The sequence below is a fragment of the Anguilla anguilla genome, chromosome 8 (assembly GCF_013347855.1).
Source record: "Anguilla anguilla isolate fAngAng1 chromosome 8, fAngAng1.pri, whole genome shotgun sequence".
Taxonomy (NCBI): Eukaryota; Metazoa; Chordata; class Actinopteri; order Anguilliformes; family Anguillidae; genus Anguilla; species Anguilla anguilla.
The window spans coordinates 17,730,340-17,749,127 of NC_049208.1; the positions used below are offsets into that span (position 1 = coordinate 17,730,340).

General features: G+C 42.5%; 1 protein-coding gene across 1 annotated transcript; it reads right to left on the bottom strand.

Moving 5' to 3' along the window:
* Window positions 1–7,535: 7,535 nt before the first annotated feature.
* Window positions 7,536–8,417, bottom strand: LOC118234769 (leucine-rich repeat-containing protein 30-like). The gene has a single exon (XM_035431580.1). It carries the CDS (start codon window positions 8,415–8,417, stop codon window positions 7,536–7,538), a length of 882 nt encoding a protein of 293 aa, XP_035287471.1.
* Window positions 8,418–18,788: the final 10,371 nt, after the last annotated feature.

The following is an 18,788-nucleotide window of genomic DNA, read 5'->3' on the forward strand; positions in this document are numbered from 1 at the left end:
TGGATTTTCGCCGCTACCTTACGTAAGTGACAAGCCTGATTGTGTATAGCCTGTCTTTGACGACACTTCATCTTCATACACATAAGTGAAACACGAATTTAATCCAGATCTAGGCAAAACTTTTTTCACAAAAAGTCGTTTTGTGTCCTTAAATGCTACGGGTGTGCAAGCTCCAATTTGGCAATGAAATACAGAACACTTCTTGCTAATTGATATTTTTCCCGGAAGATTTATTTTTTTAACTTAACATCAAAACTGAAATAGACACAAAAGCACGGGAAATTGCATAGTATAACTGGTATATTCAGTAATGGAATCTCACAGAGCAATAGGTGCCAATACAAGCTGCAGACAGCTCTTATCAGCTGCAAACATTCCGAGCTATTCAGGAGCACCCCGCGGAGTAATTGCTTACCATTAGGAGACTGTTGTTTCCTTAGTTCTCAAGAAGGAACGGTAATTACGTTATTTTTGCGACCTTTGTCTGAGTCAATGCGTCTCTTGCCACTAGTGGGCGCACTGTGCAGGACCAGTACCGCTCTTCCCCCAAAGCTTTTATTGTTCCATCTTGAGACAATCGTATCTAAATTTCAGTTAACTGTCCCAATTGCCCATTTATTTATACATATGCTTATTTATTAGTGAATGAATGAATCTATCTATCTATTTTGTCAGCATTAATATTATTTATTTTAAAAAATGCAATTGTATTTGTTAAGTTTTTTATTAAACGCATATTTTCCAGTTATATTTATATATTTTTATTAATTTATATTAAGGGAAAATTGTTCAATAGTTTCCTTAGGAGCAGTGTATGTCCAGACCTTCAAAGCTGAACACCTAGCCTACAGCCGTCTGGTCACAGGTTGCTAAATTATGGGGTTAGCAGTGAACAGAACATCTGACTAGGTAGCTAGTGCTGAGAAACATTATTTTTCACCATTTCATAGTTTCAGGTTGGCGAACTACCAAAGCCAGTGGGAACCAGTTCACAGTTGAGGAGTTGGCTCATATATTTCCGGATAGAACTAGAAGGCTCTTCCTTTCTGCCAGTGATTTGAAGCAAATTCGGCAAGCTTCCGAAGCAAGTCCTCCTGCTTTTGCAAATTCCTGCACAGGCTGTCAAACTCTGAATGACTTTGTAATCAGTCTTTAAGTGTATTTCCCAAGCGTCACAGATCAATAGAATGAGTTGCACCATTAATTTGTTGTCTAGCAGAATTTGTTGTTCTGTTTAAACTAATAGAAGGAGTTCTGGTGCAGAATAACATTGACATAGGGTAGATTCCATTATCTCTGCATTGCCTTGCCTTGTTCATGGAACTTGATTATGGTATAGATCCATAATGACATATTCATATGGAACTTGTTTTTGAAGTGGGAAGGATTTACCATGCAGGGCACTCATCATTTATCACCCTGTCTGGTTCAGTACCTACTGGGTATAAAAGAGGGTCTGAATTATGGTCAATGGGCAGCCCTCTCTGCTCTCTACTGGCTAAGAAGGAATGACTGTATCTGTGGGTGTCAGCCGAGACACAGGAGTGGTTTGCGTGTAGACGTTGATTATAATAATTCAGACAACAACATTGATGACAGTATTGATGGTGTTATTGAGGAAGATGAAGTAGACGAATGATGATAATTATAATGATGATGATGATGGTTTCTAGGACTACAAGCAAAGGGACATGCAGACAATAGCTGAAATGTAGCAGAGTAAAAGAAGTACAATATTTGTTTCGCCTGCTGCCACGAACACTACCACTTAAAATTTGTGTTAAAATAGTAGCAGCCTCTTCAGACTTTCACCGATTTTGCTGCCTGCCGTCAATTGTTTATTTTGTTTTTTTTTTTTTTGGGGGGGGGGGGGGGGGGGGGGTTCTTGTTACAGTTGCCTCTCCAAAAGGACTAGTCCCTCTAGGTTAGTTAGGGCTTGATTCTAACATGGCCAAGGCACGTCCAAAATAAAACTGCCCCGGAACTGGCATAAACCATACAGGTTTTGCATACTGGGACTAGAATTCCATTTTAGCTCCAATTGCATATATGTAACTGATAAGTCCAAGAACATAATGCAAATTCTTTCTAATGGGAAAACACTTCTGTGCTTGCATTACCAGCAGTTATTTTCAAAATCAGCATTAGACCTGCAGGAAGATGATGTTCTGACTGGTCTTCAGCAAAAATCTTGTCAGATTATGCAGAGAATGGACAGTGACACTCAGGAATAGGACACTGGGATTGTTAATGAGGTGCCAGCTCATCGACCTGCTAGACCCTTCTGCTAATAGCAAAAGAGAGGAGGAGATTTACTCTCCTTGCAAATAAATATGCAGTTTAAACAGGGTTAATTTTCCTACTAATAACTCACGTTAACGTCATAACCTGTAAAGCATTGCATAAAATGTTCCCTGATGAGCATGTGGACCAATTAACATCCATTTCGATCATTTTCTGGTGTAAACAACCCAATCATTCTCTTACTCGTGATTAGTAACCCAGGGCTGTTTTTGTTGGGCATGTTTAACATTTATGCTTAAATCTCATCTTTGCCATTTACATGTTTGTGTTGCGTCTCCTCAGGGTTCAAAATGAGAATTTTCATCAATTGCAGCTCCCTGCCAAAAATGTCATTTTCATGTTCCCTTTATGACTTTATGTAAGAGCGTACAAGAAGCAGTAATTACCACAGCGGTTATAGCCTGGTAGCAAAGCAATCAGACCAAAGCAGCCCAGGAAAGCATTCGCTGAAGTTTAAGCTGAGACGGAAAGGTTGCTTGTTACCATGAATGGAAAACAGCTGGCTGGAAGGCACACAGGTTCTTTGGGGTCAGTTTTCTTGAACTCCTGTCTCATTCCTTCCTGAGACATACAAATGCTCGCATGAACTGAAAAGCAAGCTATTAAAAACTGTACTTGTTGAGCTTAGAACTGATTCTCCTGCTGTATTAGATAATTCTCTTATAAATATCATTGTTGTTCCTGTCACTGTTAAGCTGATGGATAATTATTGCCTATGATGTTTCAGTGGGCAAGGTCATATTCTGTGTAATTTTAACACCTGAGCAGGTGAATTTAAAATACATTGTGGACTGTTTTTAACTGCCTTTATTTTGCTTATCTAAAAATAAAGACAGTTAATTATTGTCTCAGTTAAGATAACTTACAGTGTTATTGTAAAATCATGACAAAGAGACTGTTCTAAGTATTCACAGTGGTAAATGCAAATAAAATAATACTCTTGTGTAGTTGCTAATGGGTAACATTCAGCATTTTTACATAGGCAAAGAGTACCTATTGGTTATGGTAGATATTTGTTGCTTGTTTGCATTTGGAAAATTCTGCACGCAAGGTGCAAGGATCGCATGAAGAGCAGCAAGTGCAAACACCTGGTCTGGGTGTGGTCTGTGTTTTATAATCGGCACGATCGGTCTCTGGCTGATGCAGACAAGTCGGGAGAAATTGCAGCAGCGTTCTGCAGCGGTGTCCGGGGGTGCAGGATGCTGCCAGATGCGTTCTGAATGGAGGTGACGGTGATGAAGTGGTTCAATCAGAGGCTGGGAGAGGAGAGAGGGCATGGCAGAACGTCAGGGGCTCTTTGCCTCCCATGCTGTGTGCAGGGCTCCTTCTGGGAACCCAGAACCCGAGAAGTCGGGTCAAAACCGCTCAACCGGGAGGAGACCCTGTGCGGTCGGAAACTCGAAGACGGGCAAAGGGTTGCGACGACCTGGCCACCCGCACGTTTAACTTTGTGCAAGGACTGCGGATTACAGAAGAGTGGGGCTGCTTTTTTGTCACGGCTACCGGAGGGCGATGCAACCCAGGGACCGCACGGCCGTCTCGTCCTCAGCCTTCTTTCTGATTGGTGTCTGTGGCACATTCTCTACTGAGAACATCACCCAATCAATCTGCCCCGTGGCAGAGTACGATCACCACACGTCTGTTTCTCACCTGGAGAAAGGACTCGCTAGAGAAAGACTGTAGATTTGTACCTGAACTGCTTGAGGGAGAACAACTGCATTTGAAACTTCTTGCGATGGGCTGTCACGTTTGAATTGATTGACTGTTCTTGTATTCGCTTGTAAAGAGTCCTGGGGGGGTGAAGGGGGGGTGGAATTGGATGCGTGGGGGCATGGAGGCAGTGGCCCTCTGCTTGTGACCCCTCACTTTTGGTTTTTAATGTTTGCAAGTCTCAGTTTCATGCTGACAATTCAGCGTTATCAATAAAATGTTATATTACCGAACAAATTGTGCAGTACAACCCCATATCCACCCTTAACACATGGCAATCTCTGTCCTGGTGGTGGCCAACTGACAAGCCCAGCTCACCAGCAACTTGTGCCCAGTTCCACTGCAGGGTATGCATATATTCCGCAGAAGCTATTTGTGCTGCAAGGCCTGCTTCATCACTACTGAAGGGAGCCATTACTCTCATATCGAGAGTCATTACTATCATGTTGCATCAGGGACCTAGAGAAGGCTTTGCATTAGATTTACTGGAGGACAGGGAGCACTGGTGCTCAGTCATACCGCATAGGGTAGTTAAACGAAAATATATGCTAAATATTTGTCCAAACGCCCAGCTTAAAACCTTTCTATGAAAATGACAAGGAGAAGTTTGCTTTGACTGCTTGTCTGGCTCCAGCACGTTTTATAACCTAATCCAGTGTGATAATGCTCAAATGACTTATGGCTCTACTGTGTCTTATTGAAGAGTTTGGGTTCCCAGACCTAAGGTGCCAGGAAGTGGCTCCAACAGGATGGCGGAAGCACTGGGTGCTACTCACTGGGGTGCTGTTCTCTGGCAGCCTTAGCTATGTTACTCATTCACTCACTCACTCACTCGCTTGCTCGCTCGCTCACTCACTCACTCATTGAATGCCTCTTCCAAAATAGGGTGCATTTATTTTATTGTCTATATGGCAAAACATGCTGCAGTCACAGCCTCTGAACATGGTCTTTTATTGGTCTTCTTTCCACCTTGGTTTGAAAGGTGGAAATTAGCTGGAATATATGTGCCAATCAATCAAAGCAGACAGACCCCCAGTTCACTGCACTCCTTTTCACAGTCAGTTGGTGTCAATAGAGGTCACTGTTGAGCCTCAAACCAAACTTAGCCCTCTGCCCCCAACCCCATCCCCCCCCCCCCCCCAGTCACACACACTAATGCTGTAATGCATTTGAACAATCTGTGAAGCTCAGAACTTTGTAAATCTTGTGAACTGACAGACTGTACTTCTTTTCCATCGCTGTACATAAAACACAAAAGCAAAATGCAAACCAAATGCACCAAGAGATGAGTTTTCGGGCACTGTTTCACCTGTGAGGACATTATGTTTGAAAATGTGGGTAAAACATAAAGATGTTCCCCCAACCCTAATTGATGTAATGTGTTTTCCTTTATGACAAAAAAACTAATGCAAACAGCATGTCGTTAGAAAAGAATAGACAAAAAAGTCATTTTCATAAGACTATGCTCAATAAACTTATTTTCATGTTTTTTTTTTTTCTGAGAACATTCCTTTCAGAATAGAATAGGTATTGTAAGATGAGTCTGAAAATGTGAATTATTTCATGATAAACTGTCCAAAAAAACTGGGATTTTTTTGATGAGAGAAAGTGTGACAAAGATAGAGATGTCGACAGCTGCGGTTGTGTGAAGGGTCAGGCTGAAGTCCATGTGAGGGTGACAGACGGTCCTTAGGAATGCAGTGGACCCTCCGCCACTTTTACATTATTCACAGACGCCCTCTCCACCCCCCACCCCCACCCCTCTCCTCCCACACTGACCTGCCCGACCCCATCCTCACACACTTCAACTTACAGTGCCGAGTTTGTGTGTCAGGAGCTTCAGGAGCTTTGTGGCTGGGGCTGAGAGATTGGAGTAATTCAGTTTCCACAGCACACGCTGCATCTACAGGCGGCATCTTTTAAATATCCAAAGCATATGTGCGACCACACTGAAAATACCAGAACACATAAATGATATTCTGCAATAAATCAATTGCTGTGCATGTGTGTGTGGGAGTGTATGTGTGTGTGTGTGTGTGTGTGTGTGTGTGTGTGTGGACACTGTGTGTGGAAATGAACATTAAAAGGAGATACGTAAAGACATTATTGCCAGGCAATGGCTAAAGACCAGCACAATTGTAGGGTTAAAGGCAAAGGCTACAGACTGATATAGATAAGCTGTGGATGTCATTTTTATTTTATTCTGCAAGTATCACATTCAGCTGAAAGACATCAGAGGGTAGAGCACTGCATGTTAAAGTCTGCATCCCAACCACTGCTTCTGGGAGCTTTCTGAAACTTGAAGAGAATCCATCTCTACAAAAACAAACAGAGCTGTGACTGAAAAAGAGGATGTTTCAAAATGCACAGCGTCCTGCACTTATGTCTGACCAAAACAAACACTGTACACAAGTAACACAAATGCCAAAACAAGTCAACTTGGAATTATTAACTTCTTGCAACCAAAGAAGAAGTTAATTAAAAAAAAACTATTGAACCAGAGCTGGGTATCGGTGTGCCATGCTGAAATGGGGGCTGATGTGATTGATTGGAAAAGGTCATCGGAGGTTAAGGCTCCCTCTGAGTTTGGATTTAAGGCCGGCCCATAGTTTCCGTTGGGCCATTCTGTTCTGATCCCTGTGACCCCGTTTTGGGTTCGGGGGGACGGGGTGCTGTAATTGAACTTTCCCCCTCATTCAGAAGCCCTCTCCATAAGGGGAACCAAGGACAACTGGACTGAGCCGAGGTGTCAGTTACACAGCTGACACCACCGCACAAAATAAGGTGGAGAGAAACGGAAAGAGAGAAAGAGAGGGTGAGAGAGAAAAAGAGGTATGTACGTGCCTAGGCCCTTTGGTTTCCTTATTATAATCAAAATTACGTGTTATGTTTCACATATTCTGCTATAGCGAGAGAGATAGAGATAGAGGGAGAGAGAGAGAGTGAAAAAGAGAGAGGGGAGAGAAAGATAGATTTCACTGAAAATCCACACTTTCCATGTGTTTCATCCACTTCTGGAGAGTTCACTTCAATCCTTTAATACATGGCCATCAATCCCTGAAAATTCCACTCGTATATTTTTCTTAAAATACACCACATACATACAACTAACTTAATTAAAAGTATTAGGAGGTAACTTGTCAAAGAAATACATTTTTCTTTAATTAATCATTTAGTGTTCATTGTCTCCCTGGAAACAATTTAAGCATGAACCATTATACGCATTAAAGGTTTACAAAATGATCAAATCAAATCCATTATTTCCATATGTTTCAGATAATCATAATGAGAGTTAAATAGTGTCAATTTAGATTATCAGCATTCCTTTGTTCAAACCAAGCAAACCACAAATGTGGAGAAAATTCTTCATAAGCTTTCTCAATAAATTACAAAGAGCACATAGCATTCTGGCTGTCGTTATGTAAATTACCACAGTCTTCTGTAAGATCCACTGTCCTGGTCTCCTAATGATGTTTAGCCTTCCAGTGGAAAATGTAAATCCTACATTTTGGGGCCTGGCTTCATGCTGGCTTCAGATAAGTGTAGAGAGCACTGAGTCCACCATGGAGGACCTCTTTAATGGGCTTCAGCAGGGGGTTGTGCACTATGTGCAGGCCCTTGTCCAGCGGGTGGCAGGCCAGCTTCTCCAGCCTCCTCAGCAGGTACATCTCCATGGGAACGCTCTGGAGGTCATTGAAGTCCACGTTGAGCAGCTCGAGCGAGGTGAGGGAGCAGAGGGTCTTGGGCAGGGCGTGGATGCGGTTGCCCTCCACGATGAGGATCTTGAGGTTGACCAGGTCCTGGATCTGGTCGGCGATGTTCTCCAGGCGGTTGCAGGCCAGGTGCAGGAAGACCAGGCCCTTCATGCCGTAGACGCAGGCGGGGATGTGCATGATGCGGTTGTGGCTGAGGTTGAGCTTGGTGAGGCGGCGCAGGGCCGACAGGCTCCCCGGCAGACCCGCGATCTCGTTGTTGGCCAGGCTGAGCACCTCCAGCTTGGTGCAGGCGCTCAGCTCCGCAGGCACCTCGCTCAGCCGGTTGCGGTAGGCGAAGAGGACCCGCAGGTTCTTGAGCAGCCCGATCTCGGGCGGCAGGCTGGCCAGCTGGTTCCCCCACAGGTTGAGCACCACCAGGTTCTCCAGGGCACCGACACTGGGCGGCAGGGCAGACAGGCAGTTGAGGGACAGGTTGAGCTTCTCCAGCTCGGTCAGCTCCCACAGCTCGTCCGGAGCCTCGGCCAGCCCGCGCATGGCCAGGCTCAGGATGCTGTACCCAAAGTGCGTGGTGGCCTGCTTTCGGATTGAGGAAAAACTCCCCTCCCTGACCCCCCCAGTCCTTTTCGTCATCGTCGTCCTCCTGCTCAACTCCTCGTTTGCAAAGTCCTTTGACGACTTGGCCCCCATGCCTTCAGAGATCCAGAGCAGCCGATTCCTGTGCCCAAATCAAAATCAAAGTCCCAACAGCAATGTCCCCCCTCCTCGCGGAGACCTTAGAAACAATCACTGAGTTGCTCCCGGGAAAGCTGAACGGGCCCCCGAGAGGTTCCATGGACTCTGTCGGCATCTCAGCTGTTCCCCGCGGAGTCAATACGTGCCGGGAATCGTCTTTAAAGCGGGGGCGGCTGAGCTGAAGGTAAAAGTGTGTATGTCTGTGTGTGCGCGCGCTTTGTCTGGGGAGTCCGCTAACCCGGCTGATACGGAGAGAGAAGTGCAGACAGCCGCGGGGAGACACTGCAACTCGGGCTCCTTACTGAGTTTCACCCCAGCAGCTGCCCCTGTCACTTCCACACTACATCATCTCAGGGATAACTACCCCTGTCTGCTGCGAGGGCAGGAGCCTGCCGCTGATCGCACAGAGCACTGATCGCACACGCCACTGCTCCGCAGAGGCGTCCCTCATCAGGGCCGCTGACCCACCGTACGTTGTGAGTAGACCCCCTTTTTTTGTCATGGAGATATATTACCTAAATAATCTCTATGCAATTAGAGATTATATTAAATGAAATTAAGAGTTGCTGGCATATTGAGTGACATGATGTAAACAAAATGGGGTGATGTAACTGTATGGTCAAAAATATTACGAGAATTTTTAGTTCAGAGGATTTCACATTGCATTACATAACTGAACAAAAGTCCTGTTGCATAATTGAAAGTGTAATTCAATTATTTTTTAATCCAAAATGGTGACCATTGCAGCCCTTGGCAGTTGTTATCCTGGTGCATTTTGCAGCTTTAGGTAGGATTATTGAGGATTTTCTTGAATCCCAACTTAAACTTTCCATCCAAAAAGACAGCCGCGGTTGTTTAACTGGTGGGTTTTTTTAAATACACCGGCCCCATGGCTGGATGTGTTTTTTCATAACTTTAGCTTTAAATATGGCAACAAACCACGTTGTGAAAACATTGGATCACATCTCAAAAAAGAAACAGATCTTAGAGGCATTAGTGGGACTGCTGGCTGAAGACCTGGGCGTGCTTTCATTCAAGAGCAACAGGACATCGAAAACACAAACAGCCTCACAGATAGCCTTCAGAATCCCTCATCTTTGACTCAGTTTGTCTGATTTGTATTGATTCATTTAGACACATCTTAAGACATATTTTTAGTAAGCCCTATATACAAACCACATTTTGGAAATTAGACTGCCATAGTAGTTGTCATATAGACATAATTTAAAAGTTGCATGGCTCTAGAATCATTGAAATATCATTATTGAACAACATAAATTAGAATTGAGCAGCCATTGTTATACACAGAAAACATTTTGTTTTTACTCTCTGTCTTGAGTAGAAATAACGCTGGAAATAATGAGCAGGAAGTGCTAATTACTCTGTGCTCCAAAAACAATAATAATTCATGTTTTACAAAATAAGATTTTCTTGATTGTTCTGAGCCACCTTTGCCTCTCTGTGGATTTATTTTTAATTCATATCAGTTCAGCTAAATGAAAAATAACCAGCACAACCCATGAATTATATAGCTGTATTTTACACAGCAGCTGAGGCTGCTGTAACAAAAGAATAATATAATCGTGAAGATGGCTGTGAAAATGTTAAATAAAATAACACTGTAAATGCATACACCCTCTGTTTCATATATGGCAGTGTGGTTTTCATATTGGACCATGTGGAGCAAAACCGATGTTTGAGTGGAATCTTTCTGCCGGATTTTTATGGTTAGTCATTTTATGGGGTTTATGGTCTGTGAGTAATGGGAAACTTACTGGAAATCATACTTCTATGATGATGGACTTGGCAACTGTTGTACTTAATAAGGCTTCTCATAAATGTCATTGAAAATGACTGTTTAGTTGCTTAGTTACTACTTTAGCAATATTAAGGCATCTGAGCGCATTGGGGTCAATTAACTTTGCCATTGTGAGTAGAAATAATTGTAATACAGTGTGCTCCACAATGTTTGGGATAAAAACATATTTTTTCTTGATTTGGCTTCATACTCTGCAATTACAGATTTGTAATGCAAACATTATGAACCTCACAGTATATCAAACAATTCAATTGTGATTGAGCAATTCAAAAAATTCACGTGTGGTTGAAGCACAAATTTTCTGCACTGATTTTATAAAAGGATATTTTTATAAATTTTGGTTTCACCATGTTGAAATTTCTGCACTTTTTATACACAGTTCCCTCATTTTCAGGGCGCCATAATGTTTGGGACAAACTGAAGAGAAACACTCTTCAGGAGGCAGGTGTGGATGTGTCATTGACTAGTGTCTGCAGAAGACATCACAAAAAAACAGCAGAAGCCATACTGCAAAATGCAAACCACTAGTTACAGTAGCTGCAAAAACAGCATGACCAGGTTACAGTTTGCTAAGATGTACCTAAAAGAGCCTGCAGAGTTCTGGAAAAAGGTCATTGGGACAGATGAGACCAAAATTCAGAGTGATGAAAAAAAAAGTGTAGAGGCCAAAAGGAATTGCCCAAGATCAGAAGCACCCTCCCCATCATCTGTGAAACATTGTGGTGGGGGTGTTATGGTTTGTGCATGAATGGCTGCCACAGGTACTGGCTCACTTGTCTTCATTGATGATGTAACTGCTGATAGCAGTAGCAGAATGAATTCTGAAGTGTACAGAAGCATCTTATCTGCTGAAGTTCAACCAAATGTATGTATGCATAAAAAGTGAAAAAGCGGTGTATTTTCTACATGGTGAAACCAAAAGGTAGAAATATATATACCCTTAAAAATATAGCTGCATAAAGCTGAGAACCACATGTGTTTTGTTTGATTACAAAAATAAAAAATTGTGGAGTAAAGAAAAATATGTTTATTCCAAATATTATGGCGCTCACTAACATTGTTGCTTACATTTTTTTCACGGTGCGCAGGACTGCCTGCCGCCGTGGGCTATGCATGGCAAATTGTGGTCACTCACTCACTCATGGATGACCTGAGAGGGACGTTTGGTAGGACGCATGATAATTTCAAGCAAATAATTTAACTGGCAGAGACTGTGTTTTCCTGCAGTCCCTTGAAACATGAAACAGAGAGATAGAAGAGCTTCTGGTTTGTGTGGTTTCATGCATTACTGCAAAAAATATATGGCCTGTTGTTGTTTTTGTTGCAGTCAATTCAAAGACATTCTTTGGGGGAAAATGCAACGGTTAGTTACTAGAGGGACATTTAGGGAAGGAGGCATGTCCTAGTTTGTCCTTACATGGAACCATGGACTCCAAAAAGATTATATTTCATCTGTGGACCAGCTAAGATATGTTGGCATAGCACACACATTTCTATATTTATTGTTAATATTTTTTAATCATTCTTCTCGCAAAAATCCTTTCTGCATACACTATCTTTCACGTCTTATGAAAATTTAAATTTTCATGTTTTCTGGTCCGGAGGTAAGAAATGTTTGTAAAAATACTAAGATGCAGCATACAGCAATATTTACATGGTTTCCATCCAGAAGATCTATTTTTAATGCCGTACAATGAAACTGTCTTGAGAACACTATAAAAAGAAGCACGCTGGCAAAATGACACAATAAATCGCAATGTGTGTGACAGTGGCTATAGTTTGTATACCAGAGCTTGCAGGTTTGATTCCCAGGTGGGGCACTGCTTTTGCACCCTTCAGAAAAGTGGCTAACCTGAACTTTTTTGACAGTAAAATGGCCATATGTGTGCATGAATAAAAAGCAAGAATGCATTCTCCTGTGGAGGGAGATGTAATCAGCCCCCAGATGATTAAGATGACCAGACATGCACCTTGATTTCCTGTTTTTTTTTCTTTCTTTTTTTTTTTTTACTTTCCCAGCAGTGAACTGTGGCGTATGTAACACTGCTTTGCTGAGCCATCCGTAAGTCACAGGGTGTATTTTTGACCGCAGGTTCTGCTGTTTACTCAGACAGCAAGGTGAGTGAAGCGTGTGACAGGGCAAGCATGCACGTGTGAGTAAGGTTATGCAAGGGTGCGCTCTCGTGTCTTACAGCGCATCTGTGTATATGTGCATGTGCTTTTCTGTGACCAGTGATGCCATCAGTCTTTAAAAATAGGCTTATTGGGGGGAGTGTGTTGGAACAACATTCTTTCCTACTGTGGTGAAGACAAGACATTTTTAAGTTACACAAATAGGCTGGACTTCCTCAGTATTGGTGTGTTCTGTAACTCAAGCCTCTAACCTCCATAATTATTGGGAAAATGCCTTCGGATGCATACACAGTAGATCCATGTATATTGTGTATGTACATGGAGTGAACCCTTTCGGTCTGTGGATGCCATCAGAAACCAGTGTAGGCAAACAATTGAAAATTTAATCTAATGTCATATATCATGGTCAATAATACACACAAATCATTGTTAGTAATAACATTACATTAAAAATTACACGATTTCAATGTATGCAGTGTATATTTGTATTTTTCCCTGGGTTGGATGAGTTAACATGTTGTTCTGTGCCTGGCAGCACAAAATGACAGTGTATCATTTCTGTGAAAGCATAAGCATAAAGGAAAAAAATGATATAGTTCTGTTTCATTTCCATACGATGCTGTGTGCAGCCATATATAACACAAATGCTATTTGCTTCCCACAATATTAGCAGTATTGGTTATCACAGCCTTATGAGCAGCTGTGCAAGTACTGACTAATTGCAAAGCACGCTTCCCCTGAGAACACTTGGTTACACAACATTACACTTCCAGCTGTCGCTATCTTATGAGGGAATCTGATATGAGAAGATGCGTCAAGGTTCTTAAGTTCCGCTGCCAGCAAATGTACAAAGAGACGTATGGATAACTTGGAAGATCGCTCAGAAAACACTGGGCAGGGTAGTACTGTGGATCTTCTGTGAAAAATGTAGCTAAAAAGAGATGTATACGTTAGTGTATCTTTAATTAAAGCTGTGGTTTTCAAATATTCACGTGTTATATGGCTCACAGAGAAAATAATGACAGCGTATTTATTATTCATATACTATTCGTGTACAGTTTTTTCCTGCCGATAAATTCCTTTAATCTGGCCGTGATATCCTTTAACAAACAATGGTGCTTGAGTCTATCATTTTTAATGTGCACCACGACCGCATCTTCTTCACTGTCATTGTCATGGTGTACTTTATGACATCTGCAATGCAATTACACTGTGGTCCCCTGTAGTAAAAGCTAGTGGAGATTCAGAGACAATTAACATACCTTGAAGAATTGTTTCACTGGGGTTGGGTATTTATTTTTTCTGAGCAAAGTCAATATTGAATTAAATCAAGAATGAAAAGTGATGGTTTTAGCGTGCATGTACTTGATATAGCCCAAAACTAGGATTTAATCCATGGACTCCTGTAATGCTTTTATCCACAGACAGCTACGCTAAAAGATCGCAGGTGTTCTGGGAGACTCAAGGGAAGCGACAAGTGTCATGGGGTACTGAAAATCATGTTGGAGCTCATTTGTCAGTTTAAAAATGTGTCCTTCCTGATAAATACCAGGAAATACTGATGATACAAATGTTGTTTAGTGCTGCAGTGTTGGAGAGCAGCCTGTTTCCTTATGGGATTTCGGTGGTTTGAGTGGTCTGAAGGGTGGAGGCATTATCATAAAAATAATGTTGCATTTGTTGATTAGCTGGGGGGAGGGGGGGTATTCCAGGCTATGCCATTGAGCAGTAGACCTACTACAGGGGAGTTAGTATCAATTCCATGAGAGGTCTATCTCAATTAACAACAACTAGTAGTTTTGCTGGCTGTTTGGCTGATTGAATTAAATTAATGGAACAACAACCTAGCCTACTGCTAGCGAGATGAACCATTTCATATTTTACACATTGAGCAGACACACTCTTATTCAGACCAAGTATGAAATTCATTACCATCCCCTTTATACAGTTGGATTACATTACTCTAAGTTTTGGGATTAGCTCAAAGCTACAACAACAGTCAAAATGGCAACCTTCAAACCCTGCAACCTAACCTGTACTCCACACTGCCACCTTTGTCAGATTTACACGACAAACGTGACTGCTCTTCACTCATTTGAAGGATTCAATGTGGCATCAACAGCACGGACAGGATGTCCGCTCCATTGGTGCTTTTAGGGATGACAGGAGAAGGATTGCTGTGGGAGTTGGGGGTCCCTGGAGCCACACAGGACCTTCACATAACAGGCCCCTTAGGGGGAAAAAATTCAGTAGGGTGGTGTCTGGTTTCTCCCGTTCTCTCGATTGGGAAGTTGGAAATAAACAAGCTGTCGTCAAACAGGAGTTGCATTTTCGAACTTACATCCACTTGTTTGTTTTGTTTGGTTTAATGTCATTGTAACAGGAGATAACTGTGGTGGGATTCACAATCTTTTCTTCTCGGTTAATGGTTCGATGAGATCAAGAGAGACGAGGGCCTTGGATTGTGCACCACCAGGAGCTAGTTATTTATTATTCACGAGTAACAAATGTGCATTTTCAACCAGCCGCCGATCTTGACACTTGTTTTTCCTTGGGGCTAATGGAAGTTTTGCAAATGCCTGGCTGTGTTTGTCGGGAATTCAGGATTTGTCACGCATTCACAAGCAGCCAGAAAATTGGCTAACAATCGGTTTCTCTTTTAACCCACAGTCTTGCCATCTGGTGAGGCAAAGACCTTATGATCAATACTAATGAACTCTGTGAAGCAGGACCAGCAACAAACCACACGTTCTGAGCCTAAAATGGAAAAGAACTGGTGGAGGAGAACACACCTCTATCCAAATAAAGGGTTATTTCTGACGGGGAATGTTCATACCGCATTAATTATTTGTCCCGAAACATTACAAAAGCTTTATTCTATCTGTTAGATTATTCATATGTTAATCCTGTTCAGGGGCGGCACGGTGATGCAAGAAGGTCCTGGGTTCAAATCCGGCCTTGGCCTGTTTGTATGGAGTTTTCATATTCTCCCCATGTCCATGTGGGTTTCCTCCGGGTATTCCAGTTTCCTCACACAGTCCAAAGACATGCAGGTATCTTAATTGGAGACTCTAAATTGCCCATAGATATGAGTGTGTGAATGAATAGTGAGTGAATGGTGAGTGTGCCCTGCGATAGGTTGGTGGCCTGTCCAGGGTGTATTCCTGCCTCTCGCCCAATGCACGCTGGGATAGGCTCCAGCACCCCTCGTGACCCTGATCAGGATAAGCAGGTATAGATAAGGTATGGATGGATAATCCTGTTGACTATAGGTATGCCTTGATTATGTTACAATTTTGTGAATGTTAAAAAGTAAAAGCTACCATAAGGGACTTTTTCCTTGTCCCTTCCCACGACTGTTTCTGTGTGGTTTGCATTTTGCTAAAAATTAGTTTTAAAAAAATGTAATGATAAAAAACCATGCTTTGACTCTGGAACAAAGGCAAGCGGCAAGCTTACAATATCACATTGTCACAATGCTGACAGGATGGTTTTGTTGTTACGCACCACTGTGTCAGTCAGGGAATGGAAGAGACGTTGACATTATGACAATGTGTAGTCAACTCCATAATGTTTGGGTATGTACTCCATAAATTTATATTTGTAATCAAACAATTCGCATGTGGTAAAGTGCACGTTCTCAGCTTTTATTTAAGGGAATTGTATACACTTCGGTTTCACCATGTAGAAATTCCAGCACTGTTTATACATAAGCTGTACCAGTGGCCACCATACATGCCCAAACCACCATGTTTCACATATAAGGGGGGTGCTTTGGGTCCTGGGCAGTTCCTTTTGCCTCCACACTTTGCTCTTGTCATCCCTCCAATACAAGTGTTTCTTGGACTCATCTATCGACAGGACCTTTTTCCAGAACTCTGCAGGCTCTGGTAGGTACTTCTTAGCAAACTGTAACCTGCCTATCCTGTTTTTGCAGCTAACTAGTGGTTTGCATCTTGCAGTTTAGCCTGGGCAGGTCTATTTGTGAAGTCTTCTGCAGACATTAGTCACTGACACATCCACACATGCCTCCTGAAGTGTGTTTCTAATTTGTTGGACAGGTGTTTGGGACTTGTTCTTCATTATGGTGTCATCAACTGTAGGAGCCTACCTTAGCCTACCAGGCCCTTTGCAATTACTGAGCTCACCAGTGCTCTCTTTCTTCTTAATGATGTTCCAGTTGATTTTGACAAGCCTAAGGTTTGGCCTATGTCTATGACAGTTTTTCTTATTTCTCAGCTTCATACTGACTTCCATGACTTTCACTGGCATAACTCATGTTGACAAATGCCAGTAACATACACCAGAGGCAATCAGCCTAGAATCAAGGTTATATACTGAAAGATCTCTTAAATTTGCACTAAGGATGCAAGTGAACACACCTGACAAATCAAGAACACCTGTGAAATCATTGGTCCCAAACATTATGGTGCCTTGAAATGGAGGGACTGTGTATAAAAGGTGCTGTAATTTCTACCTAGTGAAACCAAAATGCATAGGAATACCCTTTAATAAAAGTGGAGGATCGGCACTTCAACTGTATGTGAATGGTTTGATTATAAATTTAGAATGGTGGCGTACAGAGCCAAATCAAGAAAGAAATGTCCCTATGGAGCTCTCTGTATGTGTGCAACATCAGGTTTGTGACATTTCAGCAAGTTGTATGAGCATTTTTGATGGATTTTTCTTTTTTAAGCAGTGCACGTCTAAGGGAAAGAATTAGCATAACATACCTTCAGTTACCAATGTGTTCAAGAAGAAGAAAATTTGGGTTTGAGCATATAATCTAAAGCTAGTTTGGACAAATGTAAGTATCTGAATCGCTTATTAGGTTGTGTGATGAATCTACTTCTTCATAATTCCAGTTGTGCAAATAAACAGTAAACTGTTGGTAAATATCTTTGGAAAATACATTTCTCGGGGTACAGCCAACGCTTGTGAAAAAATGGAATAGACAGCGAGTACTGGAATAGATCTTGAGGCAAAATAGGACAATTTGACAGATAAAGATACCTAAGGGAAACCACTATCGAGGCTGTTAAACGGCGTGAAGACGCCATTTATAATCTTCTGCGGAGTGGAGAGGAACCGAGAAATTACTTTGCGTATACAGTAATGTATTTACAAAGTGGCCAAATCAGGTTTGAGCTGCCGATACAGCGTTGGAGAGTAAAAACCAATTGTGTTTCTGACAACAACCAGCTCCGTGATAAAGCGCCGGTGGAAGCGTAAGCGGCTATCACCTGCGGGTGACATAAAGACTCGGATGTACGAGTACAAACTACGGCGCTGGAAGCGAAAAATAGCCTGTTATCTGTCTCTCTATTTCGCCATGGGGCTTAATAACTAAACAGCCGCTACAGTGGTCTGAACAGCAGCGTTTACGTAATGTCCACCACGGTGACATTCCTCCAGTCCTTGGCTTAGTCGAAGGCTGAAATAGCAGCGGTAGTTCTCTGTGCATCAGGATGCATTTCGTCGGGTCTCTAAGTTTGCGCAGGTGGCGTGTGTGGCGGAGCAGCAGCTGGAGGATGCGTCCCCTGGCACCCGGGCTGGCATGCTGAGCTGTGCCAGGGCAGCCTTCCCACTGCAGAGTGCCAGACAGGGTTGGGGTGGGTGCCAAACACCCCAGGTTCAGCAGAAGAGCTCCAGCTGCAGGTTGGGCACATCGCTGTCAGTGTGAACTCCACCGCCCTCTTAGACACGCACGCACGCACGCACGCACGCAAATACAAGCAGGCAGGCACGCACGCACGCACGCGCACACACGCACACACAAAGCCCGTCGCTGCCTCTCTATCCTGCCTATCCACACAAAGATTTCAGGACTAAAGGAAAACAGAACTGAATTCTCTTGCGTCCCTCGACCAATTTTCAACTGAAGCTTGCTTGCGCAAATAGCTATCTGCATTTTATGATTTCTTCAACACCCTTGTGCTCCACTCTGGATGCTAGATATAAAGCCGCGGGAGCTGAAGGCAGGATTAAACAGCAGCTGTCTTCAGGCCAGCACAACACAAGCATGATATTCTTGGTCTGTCGGAACACAAGTCTTTGCCAAGGAAAATGTTATTTCACAACCAAAACACTAGAGGGCGCAGCTGACATATAAGCAATTTCTAGAACAGACTGAACTTTCAGAAACAATGTTCTCATCTTACCAGACAGCTCACTAGCTTACCTCTGTTTTCTCTTATGTTTTTGTAAAACACTTTGTAACTTTGCTTTTGATCAGAGCTATATATATTAACATTATTATTATTATTATTATTATTATTATTATTGTTGTTGTTGTTGTTGTTGTTGTTGTTGTGTACGTATAGCTGTTTGCTATGAGATCTAATTTGCATGGGTTTAGCGTCTATGTGTCTTAT